Source organism: Ovis canadensis, chromosome 5 (genome assembly GCF_042477335.2).
Source record: "Ovis canadensis isolate MfBH-ARS-UI-01 breed Bighorn chromosome 5, ARS-UI_OviCan_v2, whole genome shotgun sequence".
Taxonomy (NCBI): domain Eukaryota; kingdom Metazoa; phylum Chordata; class Mammalia; order Artiodactyla; family Bovidae; genus Ovis; species Ovis canadensis.
Window position 1 is genome coordinate 109,156,752 of NC_091249.1, and position 24,297 is coordinate 109,181,048.

The 24,297-nt window shown below is 42.1% G+C and overlaps 1 protein-coding gene across 1 annotated transcript in view; it reads right to left on the minus strand.

Moving 5' to 3' along the window:
• Nucleotides 1–5,362: 5,362 nt before the first annotated feature.
• The window catches only part of LIX1 (limb and CNS expressed 1), a 55,525-nt gene continuing 36,590 nt past the window's right edge, over nt 5,363–24,297 (minus strand). The window contains exons 3-6 of the mRNA XM_069592646.1: nt 22,494–22,634; nt 19,325–19,420; nt 10,966–11,043; nt 5,363–8,355 (exon numbers count right to left, since the gene is read on the minus strand). Coding sequence (XP_069448747.1) covers nt 8,068–8,355; nt 10,966–11,043; nt 19,325–19,420; nt 22,494–22,634 — 603 coding nt within the window. The 3' untranslated portion in view covers nt 5,363–8,067. The remainder of the gene's footprint in view (nt 8,356–10,965; nt 11,044–19,324; nt 19,421–22,493; nt 22,635–24,297) is intronic.

Genomic DNA, 24,297 nt, shown 5'->3' on the forward strand with positions numbered 1-24,297 from the left:
GGGTCACCTGCATTTTCAGAATTTTCACTATGAAAATCTGCTCACACTAAGTACTGTCTATTTACTTCCAGACATCATCTAGCTAATGACTACATGGAAATATGGAAATATCTGAGAGATACACAAGGGATTGCCTCAGAATGAATTGTTTCCAAAAGCATTTTATGGCTACCTGCGTCGTAACTCCCGGGTCAGAGTGGAGCCGTACTTAAGGTCACATAGTGCTCAACCATGAGTTGGGCAAGCAAACCCTCCAGGCTATTGCGCTGTCCAGTTTTGCCACAACTGTTTTTCATTGTTGGGATCCACTGTTTTCTTTTTTATTAAAAGCATTAGCAGCCACTGATAATGAAAGCCAGGGCCCACCAGAAATAGACCAGAGGAAGTTTCCTGACTCCCCAGCATAGCAACAATTCATCAGCACTGAAGATATATGAAGTGTGACTGCAGAGTAATGCCAGTGATTAGGCCTCTCCACACAGCAGAGCTCTTTGCATACACATGAGCACCATTCCCTCAGGCCAGTCCTCAGAGAGCCTATGTGCTTATGGCGGTGCTGTGATTGGCCTGGAAACACTTTTAGATTTCCCCTCCAGGGGGAAAGCGTTCTTTTGAACATCCTTAATGGTGACAAAAGTTGTCCTTTGAGAGTGAATTGGATTTTTGGAAATGGTACAAATGTATTCAGAATGAACATCTGGTCTACCCAGAATCCTGTTCCCCAACCAGTAGTTGGAGAGACAGCATTTCTTCTATTATTCACTCTGTCTCTGAAGTCTCTTGAGGAGAAGCAGTTTCAAAAGTGTCCTAGGAAATGGCCACATTTTCCCCTGTGTTCCTATCTGAACCCATATTTGCCTGAGGCGACGATGGCTCCCCAGCCTGGTCCAGGTCATGGAGATGGGACAGCTTTATCACTAGTTCAGGTGGGGGGACCTGAGACTTGGGTGACTGAGTCAACAGAAACGCCCCTGTGGCCCTCAGTTCTGGATTCACCACTGCCGGGAAGAGAATGGCTCACTCTGCTCTGGTGTGAGAATGAAACTGCTGGCTACCATCTTGCTGCTCCAAGGGGAGAGAGCCTTGCTAAAATGGAGCCAACACAAAAGAAAGGAGATTTGAGAAACGAGTAGTGACACAAATGAGTGTGCACACATGTTCACACCTGCACAGTACACATGTACACATCTCACATCTGTACAGTGAGAGGTCAAGTACTGATTTATGCTCTGGGATCCAGACGTACTTGGTGTAAACACTGTCCCAGGACTTGTTTGTGTCAATAAACTCCCCCTTTTCAGCCAATGGACTCCCCTTTTGGCAAGTAGGGTTTTTTTGGGTTTGCCTTGCTGCACGTGTGCATGCTAAGTATCTTCAGTTGTGTCCAACTCCTTGCGACCCCGTGGACTGTAGCCTGCCAGTCTCCTCTGTCCATGGGATTCACCAGGCAAGAATACTGCAGAGGGTTGCCATGCCCTCCTCCAGGGGATCTTCCCCACTCAGGGATCGGACCTGTGTCTCCTGCTTGGCAGGTGGATCCTTTATTGCTGAGCCACTGGGTAATCCTGACTAATTAGTGAGTGATCACTAACTAATCCCGTAGATCAAAGCCAGGTCTGATGAAGGAATTAACTGATCAAGCAAGGAGTAAGGAAGGCACCAAGGCATGATGACAAACAGTCACTGAATGTTCCTCGAGTAGAAATTCGGATTCAACTATACTTACTACCTGCTAAGTATTAGGACTAATAGTTGAGATACTGAAATAAACGAGTCTGTTCAGGATGGTAAGGTGCTTTCTGCTGACAAAAGAAACTGATTTTCTTCCTTCGCTCACATGGACTTAGAGGCTGTTCCCAGAGAGGCGTTCGTGACAGAAATGTCTTTGGCAAAGACAGCACTCTTGAGCATTGTCAAATTACATTATTAGTTTCCCAAGGTGATTAATTTTTAAAGATGCAACATTTATTTGAGATTATGAATTCTACCTGTAAACATAGAATTCTATTTCCCTCTGTTCCTGTGGAACATGAAAACACAGGAATTTCTGTGAAGGGGAGGAAAAACACGAGGGTTAGCACATAATACGTACATTTGTTGCAGATTTGGGAAGGACTCCTGACTGGTGTGAGAGCTTACATTGGAGGGGAAGGGGCAATGAGTGGGCAGAAACCTAACTGTCTGGCCAGTCCTCAGTCTAATTTCCTCAGCAGCATTTCTGTCGCTTCTATTTCTATTGTTTTGCCTCATGTCAGTTTTCTTGGTCTCTTCTCAGGAGGAAAAGTCCAGGTAAATCTAGAGTCTTTTTGCTCTGAAATTAGTCAGGTGAGATTTCTTTGGTTGCAAAGTGTTGATCTAGTCAGATAAAGAGGAAGCGAATTTACTGCAGGGGGTGTGGGCCAGCCGCTCTTCCTGTTTCCTCGTGGGCCTCATAGTCTCGCCTTCAACTTGTGATTCTGTCTCTTTTTGCTGTCTGCACTGACCATCTTATTCTCGTCCTACTGACCAGCTTCCTCTGCTGACGCACCATTCCTTCTTCCTCATCCTTTCAACTTGCCCAGCACTCATCAACCTGACTCTTCCAATTTGAGCTCCCATCTCGAACTGCCAAATTCCTTTCATGTTTCTTGGTCCCCCTTTCTTGAGGGGGATGGACTGATCAGTCCAGTTGGCAGTTTTGAGCCAGATTACCCAGGATCACTGGCTAGCTATGGGGCATCCGTGCTCAGGGTGGGGCAATGCCGTGGGGGCGTCCACTGAGGACACCAAGGAAGTAGGAGAGCATAGGGGTGGGAGAGTGCAGCTCCACGTCCAGTGCCTGTGTCTTTCTCTGCAGGACCTGCACAGAGGCTCAGTAGCTACCATTTTTAGGTCATCCAATGTTCCTATTTCTAGGGATGCCAGTTGTTAGAAATTTTCAAAGTGTTTGTGGGATAGGCAGGAAGGAAAGCACTTCTTCAGTAAGTCAGCAAGTAGAAGAAGCTGTGATCAGAAGGAACAAGTGATGGCAAGGGGTGGGGTATTGTCCAACTAATCTTGGGGTGGGGGTGGGGAGCAAAGAGAAAACGAAGGGACTTTCTGGAGAACCAGTTTGAGATGAAGACGTATGCCCTAGGGAGGTCTTCAGTAATATGCCTGAGACCCACAGCTGTCTCCCTTATTCTGCTCTTCCCTGCCTACAACCTAGAGCCATATTGTGTCCCATAGATTCATTTGTAAGTTACCCTGTTGTTTATATGGGGTTTCCCAGGTGGCACAGTTGGTAAAGAATCTGCCTGCTGATGCAGGAGATGCAAGAAACACAGGTTTGATCCCTAGCTTGGGAAGATCCCCCAGTGTTCTTGCTTGGGAAATCCTGTGGACAGAGAAGCCTGGTGGGCTACAGTCCATGGGGTCGCAAGGAGTCGGACACGACTGAGCATGTGTGCATACTGCATATATATATTTGTTTACATAGGCTCATCTGGGAAACTTGCCATCATTTATGACCTTGCTCCTGTGGAAAAATGCATCGTTAGGACTGAACAACTGAATTACAAATGGACTTGTGAAACATGCTTGCTGCTAAAATTGGGAACTGCCTATAAATAGAGAGTAATCCAGGACTTTCACTTGGGAACCAACGATCACTCAGCTCTCAGGAAGAACTTCTGCTTCCCTTTCCCACAACTTACTTTGCACCAAGAGAGAATGTGCTACCAGGTTGGGTGAGGTTTAAAGAAATGACGTTAACCATAAGCTAATAGAAGATTTTCACGGTTTCCAGTAAAGAGATTAAAGCTAATTCCAAATGTTGGAGCCAAAGTTATAAAAAGAGTGGGAGCTACTCTTTTGGGAGAGAAAAGTCAGCTAGCCCTTCTGCTTCTCTGTAGCTCCAGGAGAGTGAAGAGGCAACCTCCCCTATCCTCCTTCATTCCTTTCTGTACTGTCCACCAAGAGGCTGATTATGTTAGGCCAAGGCTGTGCTGCCTACTAAAGAAGTAGCTCTTCAAATTGACATGTGATCAGAAACACCTGGTGAAATGGTAAATAATCCAGACTCTGTCCTGGAATTTGGTTAGCAGGTCTGGGCGTGGACCAGGAACTTGTATTTTTAAAGGATGATTCTGGTACAGGTAGTTTGTACAGCATATTTGAGAAAAATCCTGGACCTGGAACAAAGTCTGGCTCTCCTGCTAAGATATGTGTGTGTGAGCACATATTTGCCCTTGCTTTAGTTCTGGGCTCCAGGAAAGCCTCTTGCTCAAGCAAAAGGTTTTGCTCCTACCTAGATCAGAAGAGTTCAATGTTTTTAATTTGGGGCCAGTGCCAAGTTAAGTAACAGCTCCCACTAGTTAGGCTGCAGGCCTTTAAGCCAGAACTTCCTGGGTAGAACCATGGTTCTCAAACTTATTGCACACTGGGACTACCTGGGACCTCTGAAAAATACTGATGGCTGGGTCCCACTTCCAGAGATCCCACTTTCATTGATCTGGGGATAGTCTGAATAGCTGCTGCTGCTGCCGCTGCTAAGTTGCTTCAGTTGTGTCCCACTGGGTACAACCCGATAGACGGCAGCCCACCAGGCTCCCCCGTCCCTGGGATTCTCCAGGCAAGAACACTGGAGTGGGTTTCCATTTCCTTCTCCAACACATGAAAGTGAAAAGTGAATGTGAAGTTGCTCAGTAGTGTCTGACTCTTCGTGACCCCATGGACTGAAGGCCACCAGGCTCCTCCATCCATGGGATTTTCCAGGTAAGAGTACTGGAGTGGGTTGCCATTGTCTTCTCCAGTCTGAATAGCTAGGATCTATTAAATCTCCTTGAATATTTCTAATGTGAGCCAAAGTTGAGAACTACTGGGGAAGGAAAAATAATTTTCATTTCCCTGGATCCCTGGCTAAAAATAATCTTAATATTCACCCTTTAACATGGTGGACACCATAGAAGAAATCTTGAGTTTTGCATTTCTGCGAGGTAAAACAAAACAAAACAAAAATCAGCAATATACAAGAGCTAATGTCTTAAATAGTCTTCACCTGTAAACATAGTCAAGGGTAATAAAAATATTCTTAGTCTGGCTTCTTTTGTCGTTTGGCAATAAAGAAAGGCATGGCATGACATAACTGAGAACCTTCTAAAGCATTTCAGAGATAAAGTCAACTACAACAGTGCTCCTGATATCAGAAACTTTCTCTAAAGAAATTGAAAGGTGTTAAGCTTTTATATTTTCTTTCTTGTGTTCCTGAGACCTAGCTGATCAGATTTATCGTTGATGTAGGTACAGCATTTCAAGAATATCTATGGCTTGATTCTTTTCCTTTTCTAGAAATAGGTGAATGAATGTAACAGCAAACATATTGAACAAATGGACAACCAAATTCTGATCATTAGAGGAAAATGACTTTATTAAATCTGTGATATTCTGATATGTTCATACAAGTTAAGTGACTAATTTGCTTTAAGCGGTTTTTTTCATAACAATCTGGGGTATTTGGGTTTTGTGAAAATTAAACTATCTCTTGTCACAAATCAGTGCAATTCTGTATTTAAGGATGATGACATTTGTCTCAGAGATAGGTTCATGGGACTATGTCTGAGTTAGGTTGGAGCAAGTAGATATGCGAAAATTAAGAGTTCTAAACTGGGGGTCCTTTCAACAGAGCAATGTATGGATTTGGGGGGGTTCACATACACTCTGAAACAGTCTGTGTAGTTTTGAATGTAACTGTTTCATTCAGTTTTCCTAGGATAAGGTTCATAACTTCTATCGGATTCTCAAAGAATTTGTAACCACAAAATGTTAGAACCCAGGGTTCTATATATTTAAGTAGAGAATCCTCCACTCCAGGCCCATTCAACCCAGTGTGTTATTGAGAACAAGATATAGAAAATGAATAATAATAGTCTACTTTGCTCTTTAACCCTGCTAGTCTCAAGGCCAGAATTACAGATGTTTATGTGATATACCAACAGACATTAGGTCTTAGCTGGTACTAATTTGTGATAAGTAAACATTAAAGGCAGTGGCAAAGATTCTGACCTTTGCTTATTTTGCTGAAACTCCCACACCGTGGCGGGAAGAGTGGGCAGTTTTGACCAGCCAGGAAAAGTTGATAGCGGCCAAGCCAGAGCCTCCGCTTCCAGTGTACGGAATGGGTACAGTTTTTCTAACTGCCAGGCAGAGACTACACTTAATATTTTCTAGCAGATTCCTGTTCCTGTATCTAGTTAGATAGTGTCGGCCTGAGGTGGTCATTGTTAAAGACTGCAAATGCAATACAGACGTACCTACTTTTCATCACGCCTAACACGGGAAGCTGTAGCTTTTCTGAAATGATAAAGAGTAATGACTTCTTGAAAACATTGCTTTAAATAGGAAGTGATTTAACTTTAAAATGTATTCATTTACAGACATTCTAATTTCTATTTGGGAATTTCTTCTAGGCGACATTTAGCCTCATTATGGGGAGGGGTGTGATTTTTTTTGTTGTTGTTGTTAAATGAATATTTTAAATGAAATGTATCTAATATTATATAGTATTACCTCTGCAAGAGATTTGAGTAGGGAAGGTATATAGCTAAATTTTTCCCTGGGGTGAGAAATATGATGTGTGAAGTTAATTTTTATTAATAAGGCTACTTCCAAAATACATGCTCAGTATACAGTTTCTTGGGGATTCAAAGAGTGACAATTAGCACTGTAGATATTTAGATATGAAGCCACAACTATCACATTTTTGTAAACATTAGTGTAATTATAATGGTTTCAGCTTTCATGAAAATTAATGTGAATTTGCCTAAACAGGAAAAAAAAGGAAATCTTATTGAAAATTGAGAAAACTGTTTTTATTAAGTTTGACATTGGAGTAAATGCAAGATAATCCATCCCATGTTAAAACTAAGGAATTATTTATAAGTGTTTAAAACGGGCACTGCTACCACTCTTAGATGTGAGTGACGAAGAACCATAAAAAATGGTTTGTATTTGCTTTTGGTTTTCTAATCAATTGATTGACCCAAGCCATTTTAAAGGAGAGATGGCGATGTTTTATCCGTCCTTTAAAGAAGAGTCCAGTAATTTAAACGGAAAAGTGACATTATGTTTGAGCTACTGGTGGCTTAAGTTCCTGAACAACAACAAAGACAATTAATAATTCCTTTTCTCTAATGCAGGAGAAACAAATCAAATGTAAATATAAGTACTGTTAAGTGCTAATGATTTTTCAAAATGTTTTAATCTTAGAAATGCCAGTAACTGTCCCCATTATAGATATATGACTGAGGTGGCAGACATGGAAATTAAGCACTTCATCTGTTTTCAAGTTAAAAATGCACATGACTGATAGAGGACTCACAAAAACTGGATATTCATTCTTCTTGAGGAAAACAAGTGAGGATGCTATCCTGGGTGACATTAATCCCCATATGGAAGAGCGGGCTTTTAAAAAAAAATTATGATAATGACATTTTAAGCCACGTTACATTTATATAGTATTTTCGTACCATTACCACTTCAAAACCTTTGATAGTGGGATGTCCAGATAGAATCCCCACTGAAGTTTTATGTTACACCTAGTGGAGTGTAAATGATCTTGCCGCTGACAAAGCTTAAGAAGAAACTCTGACCCCTGGATATTTTAAAAAATAATCCATATTGTTTTTTAATCCCAAGTATTTTTTAATTGCTATCATGTTACTTTCCCTAGTCCTGGCTGGTGTTCTTTTCGGAGTTACTACACTGGTTCTTTGAAACAACATACGTAATCCAGCAAGGCACATGTTAGCCAGGCTTCATGTTGAAGCCAGGCCTGGGAAATATTTTCCAAACAATCCCATCTTCATCCTTTCGGCCTGAGGTGGAACTATTGAGAATGCGATGGGGAAATTGCATTGAGGGGGACGCTGGGTCCTGTAAGGGTCCTACTACTCTTGAGATACTGCGCATGGAGTAAGTGAGGAGAAATACTACCGCTTTCACGTAGCATCTAGAAGTGCTAAAGCCTCTGGGGACCAAACCTCTCCACGAGCTTCCTCATGGGAGGGTCCGGCTTCTGCCCACCTTGGGGGCAGCTGGGACCTGGTCTTGCTAGTGATAGCCACAAAGGGCCGTGAGGCTCAGCTGGTCATCACTGGGTGAAGAGGCATCAGGACCACTGTAGATCTGCGTCAGGGCTAAACTCAGGATCTCTTTCTTCTCTTTGTAAAACCTTAGTTCTTGTCCTGCTTTCCTGGCTTCCTCCAGCTCCCTCAGGGCCATTCGCAGCTCTTGGGAGAGGATTCCCGGCGACTCCCGCTCCTTCATGATCCAGTCTAGCGCCATGTGGCTGCGCATCTTCTCATCCAGGGAGTACTGGGAATAGTAGGAGATGACTTCCTGGGAACCAAGAGACGAGGTCCAGAGCATCAGTGAAGAGCAACCAAAGTACCTGGGCTCGTGGCCTTCTGACACTTTGTTTCCTAGGCCTCCACCCCCAACCCCAGCACACAAACACCCGTGGGGGTTCTACCAACAACCAAGCCTCTCTGATGTTCATGAACTGAAGCCCAGCCCCAGGACACACCTCTTAAAGGATCAAAATGACTTAAGTTGGTACCCAAAGTAAAGGTTACTCCAGGTTGAATCAAAGCACTGCCACCAGGAATGACATAATATTGTTCACAGAACAGAACTCTAACCTCACTGGAAAATATATGTTCCTTTGGAACTACATTCTTACAACAATTAGTATGAGCTTTACCTCATTTATTTATAACCCTTCTGCCCAACATTAGCTCCTTTGGCAAAGTGGAGGGAAACAACTGCACAGAAGATTCAGGAAGAACTGGGTTTGGTCACACCCACTGCAACGGCAACCCACGCCAGTACTCTTGCCTAGAAAACCCCATGGACGGAAGAGCCTGGTGTCCATGGGGTCGCAAAGAGTCGGACACAACTGAGCGACTTCACTTTTACTTTTACTGCAGAAAACAGGAAGCTTTGAGTCAGGACAAGACTTAGACACCAGGAGAGTCAGCTTCCTAACTGCTGTGTTGTTAGCATAAGGAAGATGACGGACTAAATGGCTCACAGTAACTATGGGAAGGACCCTAAAAATTATGGAATATAGGTATTATCATCATGGATATCATAATGGTAACTATGGGCATTGTCTCTTACTTTCTGCAAACAATGCAAAATTCATCACTGTCTTCCAATTCTCATGCTTAAAATTTGCCCATTCACTTAATGTCATGTATAAGTTTGATGAACGCTCTTTAAGAAGACCTTGTGGAGTGGATGCGTTGCTTATTTTTATTTTCAAGAACATATGGTATTTATTTATGACCTTAACAAATTAAAAACAATCACGGAAAAGTGTTTGTAACCAACTCGGCATGTTTCAAAGGCTTTTTATGAAATCAAAGGAAAAGAAAAAAATAGCCAAAGCCATTGTCAGCTACTCATTTCTTTTCCATCTTTGACATTTTGAAAGCCAGGCTTTCTAGGCAAAGAACAACTAAAAACTCCTGGGGCAGCAGTGCATGGAAAACTTTTACATCCCCCCTCATCTTGCCGACTAGTAGAGGCTTTGCTCCTCATACAACTTCCTGTTAGCAAATTCTCAAAAATAAACTACTATCCTCAAAATCTAATGGGACAAAGGAAGAATAAATCTTAAGTGATAGTAGGGTGAGAACCATTGAGTAGGGTGAGAACCATGGGAGGGGGTTTGCCTTTGCCACCAAAAAAGGGGGCAGGATGCTTTTCATAGATAGCTAAGAAATAGTGAAACCCTGTCTCTGAAAAATAAAGAAGAAACTTCCAAACCCCAAAACTGAAGTGATTGAAAAAACAAAAAACTGAAGGTATAGAAAACAAAAACGAAAAATTGAAGTGATGGAAACACCATGTCTCCCACCTTTATAATCAGTTCTGTTGCCCACTGGGAATGTTTGGTGGGGGTGAGAAGAATCTTCCTGCTACAAATAACTACCTGTTCTTGGTCAGGAGGTTTGGAGGCGGTGCAGACTCACATTTCTTTCTGCCTTGAAGAGTGGGAGGGGGCACACTGCATGGAGTAGTTGCATATCTGACTCAGGAACTAAGCCTGTCTTAGTGATCCCTCCATTCTAGCAGGAGTGTTCAGTACAGGTGTCTAAATCTGTCCTATGGCCAGCCAACATTCTTCTTAGTGTGTGTATGTGGTCAGTCCCTGATGCAACTGGACTGATATATCTAGATCTAAATCTAGATGGATATATCAGAGAGAGATCAGATAGAGATATCAGATATATATATATATACATATATATATGTTAGTACACTTATCGGAGAAGGCAATGGCACCCCATTCCAGTACTCCTGCCTGGAAAATCCCATGGACGAAGGAGCCTGGAAGGCTGCAGTCCATGGGGTCGCTGAGGGTCGGGCACGACTAAGCGACTTCACTTTCACTTTTCACTTTCATGCATTGGAGAAGGAAATGGCAACCCACTCCAGTGTTCTTGCCTGGAGAATCCCAGGGACAGGGGAGCCTGGTGGGCTGCCATCTATGGGGTCGCACAGAGTCGGACACGACTGAAGCGACTTAGCAGCAGCAGCAGCAGCACACTTATATATAGTGCACATATAGTTATGTGCACATAAATGCACATAAATTTACACGTTAGTATACATATACTTCCCTGGTGGCTCAGACAGTGAAGTATCTGTCTGCAATGAGGGAGATCTGGGTTTGATCCCTGGGTTGGGAAGATCCCCTGGAGAAGGGCATGGCAACCCACTCCAGTATTCTTGCCTGGAGAATCCCATGGACAGATGAGCCTGGTGGGCTATAGTCCAGAGGGTCTCAAAGAGTCGGACACAATGGAGTGACTAAGCACAGTATATATATCTCCTCTGCTTTTAATAAACAAGGCACTAAACAGAGAAAAATTCAGATAAAGGAACCTCAGTGGGAGATGCCATACAGCACAAACCTGCTTTTTATTGGAAAACTCTCACCTGTCGGGAACATTTTGTTTCACGAAGGGCTTTGAGGCTTCCGTTCCAGTGCAATAGTTGGAAAATGGTCATAAGCTCCTATAAAACCCAAATGCTTGTCATTAGTCTCAAAGCAGAAATGTGAAAGAAAGTGCCTCAGTGATTGCCAAACTCTAACTCCCAACTATATCAGGAAAATGGAATATACAGTATTGTCAGAACACTTTGAGACTTTTCAAATACCACAGTCGGAGGCTTCCGGAGCGTTTTTCCTTCCCTCCTCTGTTTTATCTACATTTGGCATGAACTATTAAATAATGGACAAATACCTCTCAACAGTGTAAACACATATGCTGTAATAATTTTACACCCAGGAAGTTATATAAATATACCAGCACATCTTCGAATAATGTGTAGGCAATTCATTGCATCAGTTTAAAGAAAATTGCCTGAGACTGGCAATATTTTAAATGTTCATTTTTAAAGGAATGCTTAAATGAAATGGTTACAAAAAGGAATGGTTAAATCCTGAAGTGTAGCAGAAAATAGCACCCCCAAATATGCAACTTTGGTATATTGATTATTTTGAGCTGTGACTACTTAAAAAACTGCAAACAGAGGAAGAGGCTTTCTCTGAACTCCCCTTATCTCCCAAAAGACAGATCCTCCAAAAGGAACTTAATTGTTGTAACTCCTTTCTCCAGAAGTTTCATCAACCAGGGTATACTGACTCTTATCACAGAAGTAGAAACTGAAGTCCACTCCATGCTCAGCCAAACTTTGTCACTATCTTATCTCCTATCTATTCTTCTAAGGATCAATTCATCTTAAAGATTACGTCCTTTCTCCTGAGGGGCTTCCCTGGTGGCTCAGCAGTAAAGGATCTTTCTGCCAGTGCAGGAGACCTAAGAGACACAGGTTAGATTCCTGGGTCGGGAAGATTCCCTGGAGGAGGAAATGGCTGCCTGTTCAAGTATGCTTGCCTGGGGAATCCCACGGGCAGAGGACCCATGTGGAGCCTGATGGGCTATAGTCCATGGGCTGCAAAGATTCAGACATGACTGAGCAACTGAGCAGGCTCACATGTGCTTTCCCGAGAGGGCTATACCCCTCTCCCTTCCGTAGTAAGATGGTATTTAATCCTGAATTCTAAGCCACCTTGTGGAGCTCCTCATTTTTCCCTGGGTATCTCTCACATATACATGAGGCGTACTTATGTTTTTCTCTTTCTAATCTGTCTTTCATTACAGGAGTCTCGGCTAAGAATTCAGAAGAATAAAAAGAAAATGATTCTTTCTCCCTTACAACACAGTCATCCTACCAAATACAACGCAATCACAAAGGGTGAGAAGGCTCTCTCGTTCTAATGCAGAGTCTCTGTGAGGTGTTGTTAAAAGCAAGGTGTCCAACATATATACTGTGTGTTACTATTTGATTAAAAAAGAATTAGAAGATGCCTATAAATATTTGCTTATAAATGCCTAGAAGACTTCTGACAAGATACAAAAGAATCTGGGAACATGAGTCGCCTCTGGGGAGAAAAATGAAGCTAGACTTTCCTCTGACACTCGTTTGTACCTTTTGAGCTTTGAACCATGTGACAGTATGCCATATGAAAATAATTTAAATTTTAAAAAATTCAGGCAAAAAAATAAATATAGAGCATATAATGGAGCATATAACTACAGAAACTGACATTAAAGCCGCCCACAGTTTTCACATCCAACGGCCAGGGCTGAGCACAGCATTTAGCCTTTCTGTCAGCATCATCCTTTCCCTGCATGATACTGAGTATCAAGCTAACCTATTCAACATACTGAAGATTTTGTTTTTCCAATCTGATTAGGATTAGCAGTCTTCCATTGAAGTTATCTACATTTTTTTTTTCTTTCTTTTTTGATCAGGGAAACGTCTACAGTGGATTAGTGGGAGTATAAACCACAGCCACATACCTATTGGAAAATAACAATACAGTTAAGGAACTTCCTGATCATGAGACAAATTATGAAAGCTTAACATTTGAACAGATGTCTTATGCCCATTCAAAAAAAAAAAAAGCGGACTTTTATTGTCTTTATGTCTGGTAGCTCTGGAAAACGTTTTCACTATGAAATCTGGAGACATAAACTCAGTTTGAGATTACAGTTACCTTAAAATTATGAGGTAAAATTTAAAAAGATAAGATCATCAGAATAAATATTCTCATGTCTAAATGTCTCATGTCTGAATAGCACTATTCTCATGTTTAAATTGCCCTTAGAATGTAATGCTTTTCTTCTTTTCGGTTTAGGATTTTGTGTATGTATTACTACGTGGTAAGCACCACAAGAACACACATTGTTAGTCGCTCAGTTGTATCTGACTCTTTGCGACCCTATGGACGGTAGCCCGCCATTCCTCTGTCCATGGAATTCTCCAGGCAAGAACACAGGAGTGGGTTGCCATTCCCTTCTCCAGGGGATGTTCCCGACCCAGGGATCAAACTCGGGTCTCCCACGCTGCAGGCAGATACTGTCTGAGCCATCAGGGAAGCCCAAGAGCAGAGACCTTGGTAAGGGCAAAGCCATGTGCTTCCATTAATTAAAATATAACATGGACACCAGCTGAGCCACACACTGACCGCATGTCTGCCCAGGGCCCTGGATCCAGTGCCAGGGGAACTCACCCCTCTTATGACTCCTCTCCACTTCTCTCTGCCCCCATCCAGATTTCCACTCTGCCACATCACTGTGCTACTTTGGGAAAGTGAGAATCTTTTGTTCCCCAACCAAATCCATAATCTAATCTGACCACTGTGTCTTTTATCAAGATAACCCCAGTGGCTGAGGAAGGCAAACTTGTGTTGCCCTCCTTGCTATACCCTCAGGCCTACTCACCGAATGCTTTGCAGACATAAAAAAGAGGATAGGAATGCTCTTTAGGTTCTGATATGAAGTAGTCTCCATGGTGTTACAGGAGGGACAATATTGACACATGTTTTATTGTAAGACTCCTCTTAAATTTTGCATTTTATTGTGTATGTCCATTTCCTTAAAGCGGAAAATGAATGCCACTCCACTCCTTTCCTTATCCTGTGATCTTCACGTAATGTTGACAGCCCAGAAAGAGGTATTGAGTTTATTCTGTGACTTCAGTAACCCTCCTGGCATCGTCCTTGCATCTGTGTGGCCCAGTTTGAGAAACAACCTATTGCTAACAGAGCTCTTAATTCCATCCTCTGATAACTGTCGCCTTCATAATATATTTTTCCTCCAATGTCCTCTAAGCTTTCATTCTTATTTATGAGCCAAGCCCCACATCCAGATAAATTTCTGTTGTGTCACTCAGCAACCCTCCTAACACTGTGGAACCCACAATTCTGTGAACAGAACTGGAAATCTTTCTCATATCCCTTGGCAACCTACCCCTGTTATAAAACTTCCCCACTGAGACTTGGACTGTTTTCGCCTGCAGGAGGAGGATTATCCTCCTTATCCCCTCTGGTTTGTCTAAATTTCTATCCTATCATCAAGCAGTTGTTGTCCCACTTCTTTATTTCCCATCACATGACCAAGAATTGATGCTTTTGAACTGTGGTGATGGAGAAGACTCTTGAGAGTCCCTTGGACTGCAAGGAGACCCAACCAATCCATCCTAAGGGAAATCAGTCCTGAGTATTCATTGGAAGGACTGATGTTGAAGCTGCAACTCCAATACTTTGGCCACCTGATGTGAAGAGCTGACTCATTTGAAAAGACCCTGATGCTGGGAAAGATTGAAGGCGGGAGAAGAAGGGGACGATAGAGGATGGGATGGTTGGATGGCATCACCGACTCAATGGACATTGATTTGGAGTTGGTGATAGACAGGGAGACCTAGTGTGCTGCAGTCCATGAGGTTACAAAGGGTCGGACACGACTGAGCGACTGAACTGAACTGGCCTGAACTGACCAAGTTCGCTATCTTCAGATCTTCCTGAAGCTGTGCGAACCCTGGCTCAACCCCAGGAAATCCTTCCGTGCTTATCATTGATGCCATTGGAAATCCTTGCATTATGAAAGACTGGCAAGGAGAGGGTGGCTATGGGCTTCTGTGAGGACTCACTTCCTAGTTTTCCCATGAATCGTCACTGCCTGGTCTTCTCAGCCTTGTTTTCTACTTGTTGAAGCCCCATCATTTTGAATGAAGTCTGTTTGGTGAGCTATCTGTCCTGCTTCTTCCTCACTGCAGTCTTTGAGCTGTGTTTGTAACATAGGCTGACCTAGAAGCCTGGCTTCTCTGCATGGGCTTACAGATAAACAAGAAGCTGGCCTAGAGATGGGGTTGAGACTAGGGCCAGGTGAATGAAGCAAGACTTAAGGTGAGTCGTACAAGTTCAGGGTCTTTTATTTAAAATCTTATCTTTATTTAAAATTTGGATGTTGCATTTTTCATAGATTTTTGCACGTTTGAGTTTTAAATGTATTGCATTATAATATTATTTGCCTTGATTACTGAAATTTTTGTTGCTCCTTCAAATTTGGTACCCCAGTTGAATGCTTGACTCTTCTTACCCTAGTCTGGGCTGTTCTGGGGATCTTGTCTCAGGGACTAGGGCAGTTTCACAAGCTTGTGATCTGTGCAGTCACACAGGCTTTGAGCTTAGTTTAGTGCTTTGCTATCTTTAAATTCATAGCAATTTTTGGACAAAAGGCTTAAACTTTCATTTTGCACCAGGCCCCATAAATTATGTAGCCAGTTCCCTTTACCAAGTATTAGTTGCTCAGTTGTGTCTGACTCTTTGTGACCCATAGACTGTATGTAGCCCACCAGGTTCCTCTATCCATGGAATTCTCCAGGCTAGACTCCTGGAGTGGAAAGCTATTTCCTTCTCCAGGGGATCTTCCTGACCCAGAGATAGAAACTGGGTCTCCTGCACTGCAGGCAGATTCTTTACTGTCTGAGCCACAGGGAGCCCCCATAAGTAAATCCGAAATCAAATGGTGAACTGAGTCCTGTGTTTTCTTCTCTTTAGGAACACTGCAGTTGTAGCTTTCATTCTACAGCTTTTCTGGTTCATGTTGTCATCATTAAATCTAAACCAACGACAGGGGTCTGTCCTCACAGAGCTTCCTGGTGTTGCCTCCAAGAGAAACAATGTGTGGCCTCCCAGCTACTTTGCAGGGAGAAAATGAACACTGCTTCTCTCTGGAACTCTGTCTGGGAGACTGGCTTGGTTCTGTGATTCATCAGGAATAAGAAAAACAAACAGTGTAAATGGAGAACTTGAAAAGCAGGTGGGCACCGTCTCCCCACCCAAGAGAATGGATTTAAGAGGAAATTTGTTTATGGGATGAGGTTTTAAAAGGCAACCTGGAGAATTTAGCAAAGATGTAAATAAACAGCTCATCTTTGGATTGCATTAGGCTTCAGAATAAATATATTAACCAGCTTCAGTCAAAGTCTGCCTTGAATCTGACCTTGACAAGACCCAGTGGCTAGAGCCTCCGCCATCCCACCCCTGCAAACAAGAGGCAGTTTTCTCTACGGAGAGAGGCAAGGCTACCTTAAACAGGCACCCCAGCCTCCCGCCCACGAAGTGAAGGTAAGCAGAAACCTATCAGGTTTCTTCTGAGCTCTGCCTGCTTAACGGCTCCCCCTGGAAAGCCCGAGGGCAGTCAGGAGACGCCAGTTTTGTCTTTAGGCTGTATAGTCATCCGTAGCTAGATACAAACACACATCTATTACCCACCGTGGGGACTGAATTGCTGTGTGGACTGCAAACAGCCCAGGCCTGTGGTCAATTGCCATTATGAGCAGAAACAAGTTGATGCATTTAACCCAGGCCCCGGAGGAATGTGTAGGAAACCAGCAAGCAGCCTGGGGCTGGAGGAAGGAAGAGGGATGTACTTCATGGCCCTCCCTGTGGGTTGCCAGCATCCCTACTGGGAGGAGGGAGTTTGGATTTTTCCTGCATCAGGCACCCAGCCTCCTTTATGAGAATTTATGAAGCATTTCCACAATATGAGTCAAATTATTATTTCACATTCTTAAATACCTTACTACGCAGACCACACAGAAAACATGCAGCCCATAGTAAGGCAATTAAAAAAAAAAAGTTTTACTAAAAGAAGGTTGAGTACAGCCTTTCATAGTACTTGGACAGAATTTAAAAATTAAAAAAATTTTTTTTGCCTTCCCTATATTTGGCAGACTAACCCACTGCATTAAAAAAAATCATTCTTAATTGTTCTGAAAATAGTTACTAAATCCTATACAAGCTACCATGTTTTTGGCCAGGCAACATTCATTCTGTAAGAAAAAAAAAATACAATATTTTTCTGTCAGGGAGAGAGGAGATATTAAAATAAATGATTTCTTTCTTAGGACATCATTGTGCTAAATGCTTTATAAATGTCACGTTGTATAAGTCCCACAAAAAGTCTACACAATGGACATCATGATTCTTATTTTGTAGATGAGAAAAACTGAGTCTCAGAATGGCTGAGTTCACAGGTGACAAGCAGTAGAACAGGCTTGGCTCTTGGATCTGTATGATTTTTTTTAGTTTGTGTTCCTTTTCTTGTGTCATGCACTTCCCTTTTTATGTTTTCTCTGTTTGACTTTAGATTGTTATGGGATATAAAAAATGACTCTTGCCAGTTTCACTCTATAGCAGGGCTTCTTCCCCCATAGCTCAGTTGTCAAAGAATCTGCCTGCAATGCAGGAGACCCAGGGCCCTGAAGCATTTATTGCTGGGAAGCTACTTTGTCCTCTTCTGGAGACTTAAGGTTAGATAAAGCTGTTGGAGGAGTCCATCTGGGAGCCTCTGGCATTTCAAGTAAAGCAGGCCTTCTTCAGAAATATATATCTATCAGTTGTCATTTTTTTAATGAGAATTTACCATATACCAGGAGCCGTTCTGAACTCCCTATGCAGTCTCGTTTAATCTCCACAATGGCACAGTGAGGTAGCACTGCTATTACTGCTACTATTATTCTTCCTGATTTATGTACAAATGAGAAAACAGATTCAGAGGTGAGCAGCCGAACCCACTCCCCAGCCTGGGCTGAGAACCACTGGCTGCTGCAAGCCGCTGTCTACACCAGAAGGTGAGCTTCAAGGTCTTTTGCAAACCAAGACAAGCAACATCAAAGGTCAGTGAGACCACAACTGCTTAAGGAGAAATCTGGATGACTGAGATCTTCCTAGGAAAGGATGAGAAAAGAGCATTTTTGCTTCAATCAAACAAGAGAGTGGTGAGTGAAATTAATGAATTTTAAAATGGGCAGGACAGACATATCCAGCTGAGAAGTAAGTGGCTGTGGCACTGTAATCAGGAAAAGAATTTGAAAGGTACCAAAGATGGTATTTGAAAGCTGGCTTTAGGGTTCAGCTATACCACCACTGTAAATTATACCACGATGAACATTTTTGTCCATAAAACTTTATATTCTGATTTCTTCTTGGACTCTAACCTAAAATAATAGAAATCTTGGAAGTAAAGTCTCCTTATTATAACACTGCATATTGATTCTTAGTAGCACTGATGTATATGGATGGTCAACTGTATTCAAATTTAGTTTTTTAGAGAGCATACTTTTCATTCTCAACCACTATTGAATTTTTGTCTGTCGAGCCCAATATAGGATAATAGTCAAAATATGAACTCAGAAATCAGACTGCCTGGGTCTGAACCCAGGCTGTGCCATTTACTAAGCTGTATGTCATACTTCCTTCAATGATGATATGGTATAATAAATACTCGTACGTTTATTGTAAAGGTTAAATTATGGTAAGACTTGTTAAATGCTTAGCACAGTGCCAGACAATGTAAGCATCCAATGAGTGTAAGCTCGTCTTCTTCTTCTTACTGCTAATATAATTAATTTACAAATAACAGGTAATATAGTTCCTTATTGCTTGTCAGCAGTGGAATGAAAACAGCTAGAGCTTGCTAAATTTTTTAATTTACTTAATGATAGGAGATGGCAGATCTTGTTTACCAAAAATATCATAACATGGGGAAATTGTTAACATACATGCAGTCACCTTCATTTATAACTTCTGAAAATTAAGAACCAAACGGTCATGACCAGTAGTATTTCAAGCTGTTTGATTTGATTTAAAGGTGAGCTTTATACTGAAAAGCTGGTAAATTGTTATTAGGGTCATAAGATGGTAATGTTCCCTACCTGTTTCTTAGCTTAAGTCTTCTACCTTCTTTGAAGAGGCAAAGATTGTGCTTTGTTGACTTGTTTGTTTTAGCCTACTGCAGTGCTGCTAAAAGAGAGTTATCGTGCTGGATCCTAAGAGGGTTAAATTAAAGTGACCAAAATAAACGAAGAGCTGTTTGTGATAAGACTGGCATTCCCCCAGGCTTCTAGGGGCTGTGCAGCAAAATAAACACGCAGCGGGCACCTGAAACTCCAGCATGGTCTTCCCCATGTTTGACTCCAGCATGTAGTGATAGGCTCCGACGCTGGTGCTTGGGTCGTCTGCATCATCCAAAGTGCCCTTGGGAAGGAAGCAGAAAAGGAGAGCATCACGGATGTTTCCTCCTCTTCTTTGGGGGTCATGAATGAATCCTGTGGCCCCACGGTGAAACTCCTGTGGTTCTAACCCTTCAGGTGTGCACCTTACAACCTTCTCCAGCTGATTGGGGATAAAAGCCATCTCACCATCTCTAAGTGAAGAGGATTTTGAAGTCAATTTGAGTCTAGCTTTTCATTAGAATGTTAACTGATTATATACTCAAAAAGAATAATTATACTAAAGCAGAAATTGCCACATCTCTATAGAGTTTTTGTTGGTAGTGGCATTAATGCCACCCTAATGAGCAGCCATGAAATTAAAAGACGCCTAATCCTGGGAAGGAAAGTTATGACCAATGTAGGCAGCATATTAAAAAGCAGAGACATCACTTTGTCAACAAAGGTCCGTCTAATCAAGGCTATGGTTTTTCCAGCAGTCATGGATGTGAGAGTTGGACTGTAAAGAGGGCTGAGTGCTGAAGAATTGATGCTTTTGTACTGTGGTGTTGGAGAAGACTCTGGAGAGTCCCTTGTACTTCAAGGAGATCCAACCAGTCCATTCTAAAGGGGATCAGTCCTGGGTGTTCTTTGGAAGGAATGATGTTAAAGCTGCAACTCCAATACTTTGGCCACCTGATGTGAAGAGCTGACTCTTTGGAAAAGACCCTGAGGCTGGGAAAGATTGAGGGCCGGAGGAGAAGGGGACGACAGAGGATGAGATGGTTGGATGGCATCACCGACTCAATGGACATGGGTTTGGGTAGACTCTGGTAGTTGGTGATGGACAAGGAGGCCTGGCATGCTGTGGTTCATGGAGTTGCAAAGAGTCAGACATGACTGAGCGACTGAACTGAACTGAACTGAACTGAACTGAATAAAGGGTTGCCCTTCGAGGCTGTTTTCATCCATTATTGAAATCTTGAAATGCTGACTTGCTTCATAAGATTCTTATGATCACCAAGCAAATTATGTAATTAATAGGGAAAAAATTTTCCAGTTGTATGGACCATTCATATTTTACCACCATGATTCTTTTTTTAAAAAATTTATTTATTTTTTTATTTGAAGGTTCAAGAGAGAGGGGACATATGTACACCTGTGGCTGATTCACGTTGATGTTTGACCACCGTGATTCTCAATGGGAGCTTTTCATAATAGGCTGGTGTTCAAACTGGAGACATGGATTTTGGGTTATATTTTTTCAATTCTGGACCGCTTAATCTTTAAGAAACAAGGTGGGTGGGTGATGGGGAAAAATGAAATTCCCCTTTAATATTTGGTTATGGGGAGTGGCAATAAAAAAAAGCTAACATGAGCTCTGGAATGGCATTGGGGCCTGCCCTTCAATATCCCATGGCCTTGGATTCCTGGGAAGGTGGGCAATGGCTTTGTAAGACTGAACAAACAACTGCCAGCATCAGATAGCCGCAAATTTATAGCTTTTGAATGCAATAACATTAACACACTACTGCCGAAATATTTATGTTGGCTTTTTAAATATCCCAGAGGAAATCCATCCAGAAGCCTATGAACCATATATATTCTCCTTCCTTAGAAATTTCCATGAAAAAAATGATAAATTACATTTACACTGAGGACCCCTCCCTGCTCCTGAGTAAATTCCACACATATAAATCAGGCATCATTTTCCTAACTTCTCCTCAAAGGCACTTGAAATTTACAGGGCAGAAAAATAAAGGCTTCCTTTCATCCTCAGAGCAGAGACAGACCAGAGCTCCCTGAAGTCTCTCTGCCAGGACAACCACTCTCAGTCTCTGCCGCTGCCCCCTCATCCCTTCTCTCTGTGATAAGACCATTTAAGAGGGGGGAAGGCAGTAAAAAAGGTCACGGCTGGTGGGATATTATCATCGTCCTTATCAGTAGCTTCTCTAGAATGACAGAACCTTGACTTGCATAGTCAGGTTAAGGGAATCAGGGAATGAAAGTCTCAGACAGGGTTGATCCATGCTAAAGGTGAAGCAGGAGGTAGCTTATCTCTTTGGTAATGCCCTTTGGTTTCTGCACTTTAAGGACACAAAGGGAGACGCCTGCCCCAGGTGAGACCCAAGGCTTCCTCCGTGGTGAAAATGATTTACAGTTTGGAGGTACAAGGATCAGGACCACCAAATAATTCATGGGGCAAATAATCTACTCCTAGATTGGTGACAAAATGTCCTGTCTGAATTTCTAAGACATGGTTTGGCTCTCAAAGCACTTTGAATTCAATTACATCTATTACAGAAATTTCCAGAGCTCTTGGAATAAAATAATCAATATTAAGTGTGATAACTCTAACATCTAACAAATATTAGGCATACAGCTTTTCTCATAGCTAAGCAGTTAGTGGGTTTCTCTTGTGGCTCAGCTGGTAAAGAATCTACCTGCAATGTGGGAGACCTGGGTTCGATCCCTGGGTAGGGAAGATTCCCCTGGAGAAGGGAAAGGCTACCCACTCCAGTATTCTCCAGAATACTGGAGAATTCCATGGACTGTAGAGTCCATGGGGTTGCCAAGAGTCACATACAACTGAACGACTTTCATTTCACTTCACTTCAAGCAGTTAGTATTTCCTTAAAAACACAGATTGCAGGACCTCACGCTGGCTGGGGAATTGGCACTTTTAACAAGCGCGTCAGAAAATTTTTATGATTAGTCAAGTTTGGGAAAAACTGAACTTCTTTATGTCTAGGTTAAAGCGGTATTCAACTGCATGCATCCTCAGGCCCTAAAAGAATCAGTGCTCCTCAAACAGCAAACACCCAAAGAAACAAATCAAGATGGATAATTCGATCCACTTTGATACACAGCTTGATTAATTGTGATCCAGGAAGGCTAAAGAATCTTGCTGAGACATGGATAGGGAGACAGCCCCAATATCATGATTTTCAATCTAAGTGCTCTTTTTGCTGAAAATTAATGATTTAATGGGCGAAAAAAAAAAAAAAACCCAAACCTGCACAGTTCTTAAAGAACTTGTACACATTAGCATCTCCCAAGATTCAAAGGCCTCAGTCCTCTCAGTATAGCCAGCTCCCCCTTCCCTGGTGGGTACTCACACTGGTGGAGGCAACTGCTTCCTGCACACTCTCCATAATGAATTCCTTGGTGATTCGGCGAGAGGGCAGCTCATTGAAGAGAGAGTTGATTAGGGCCACTTTAGCTGCATCCCGTCTGGCCTCAGCTCTACTTAAGCAGCACTTAAGAAGGGAAGGAGAAAAGGAGTCATTAAAGAATCTGGCATCTCATCATTTCGCCCCAACTCAATGGGTCTCTGGACACTTATTTCTATTTATACGTTCACTGTCTGCATCTATTCTTCCATGGCCATTGCTAATCCCCTTGATGGTCATGCAGACTTTCTTGCAGCCCCAGAGCCCATGCAAATGTCTTGGTTAGTCTTCAAATGTTTTAGTCTGATTTCACAGTCACTGAATGCCTACTTTGTACGAGAGGCTTTCACACTCTGTTAATAAATAATAACAAAAGTAATAATGGCAACTGTTCTGTGCTCAGTGATTGCACTCATTACCAGGGCCCTCCTCAAATCTTTATTTCAGAGAAAAGAAAGTAAGGAACGAAGGAAAATGGGAGACACGTTTAACACAATAATTAAAAACGTATATTCTGGAGTCAGACTCCTTGGGTTCTGATTCCAACTCTGGAACTTACTAGTTGAAAAACCAGGGACAAACTTGTCTATCTATGCTTCAATTTTCTCCCCTCTAAATGGGAATAATAGTGGTCCCTGTGTCATAGGGTTGAGGATAGGCTCAATTCATTAATATAGAGAAAGCACTGAAAATACCCAGAATGTGGTAACACTCTATGAGAGTACCTCAGGCTTATGTTGTTTTAACCTTCAGATTAGGACCAAGTGGCTTCTGTGAAAGATGGTTTGGGCTTTTTCTCTTTAGTGTTGGATGGCAATCTATAAGCCTTTCAGGTAGCTTCAGGCACCAAAGCCCTTTAAGCTTTAGACCTCTCTCAAGGTTTAGGCCACCTGCATTAAACCAGGGGTGTGGAGACTGCGAGAGGTGTCTTTGCAATTATGGATTTGGCTGGGAATTTACAGGATACTGAATTCTGAGTCAGTAGTCTTTCACTAAAGCTTGGGTACCACCTCTTCCAGGAAACTCCCTGACCACTCCCATTGCAGGCTGGGAGGACCAGCATCCATAAAAGGCACACACCACACTGAAGTGTAATTGTCTACTAGCGCTCTGCCGCTCAACCCCAGGCTGTGAGCAACCTAAGGCTGGAGTCTTTGACTTAATCAACTCTCTGTCTTGGCGCCTGCAACATAGTTTGTTGAATGAATGATTGACTATAGCCTAGGAAATTGAAAGCACCCATCACTAAAGCGACTGACAAAGTATTTAAGATATCCTCTTAAAGAAGAGAATTTAAGATTTACACTTATCCTTATTAATTTTAAATAGTCCCATTTCAATATACCCTTTATTGTATTCATAATCCAGTAATAGAAAAATATACTAATATGTGAATTGCAGAGGGGAAAATTGGCCTTTTAGTTCAGGCGCTCTGAGAGTACTAGTTTTGCCCGAGTGTAGGATATGTTTATTATTCTTTGGAAAATCAGTTCCCTGTTAAAAAGCAAACAGAGTTTTTGCAAATATTACCTGACATCTGTAAAAGCAGCTCATTTTAATAAGAATTTGCTGTATGAAACATATAATAATGCCGTTGGGGTTTTAAAATTTAGAGAATTAGATTCAGATCTGGGCACTCTTACGAAACTTTATATAACTTTCTATCTAAATAACAGCAATTTAAACCATCTTTCATAGAGTGAGACCTAGTAAACAAGACTTAGATAAAAGAAGCTATCTATTTTAAATA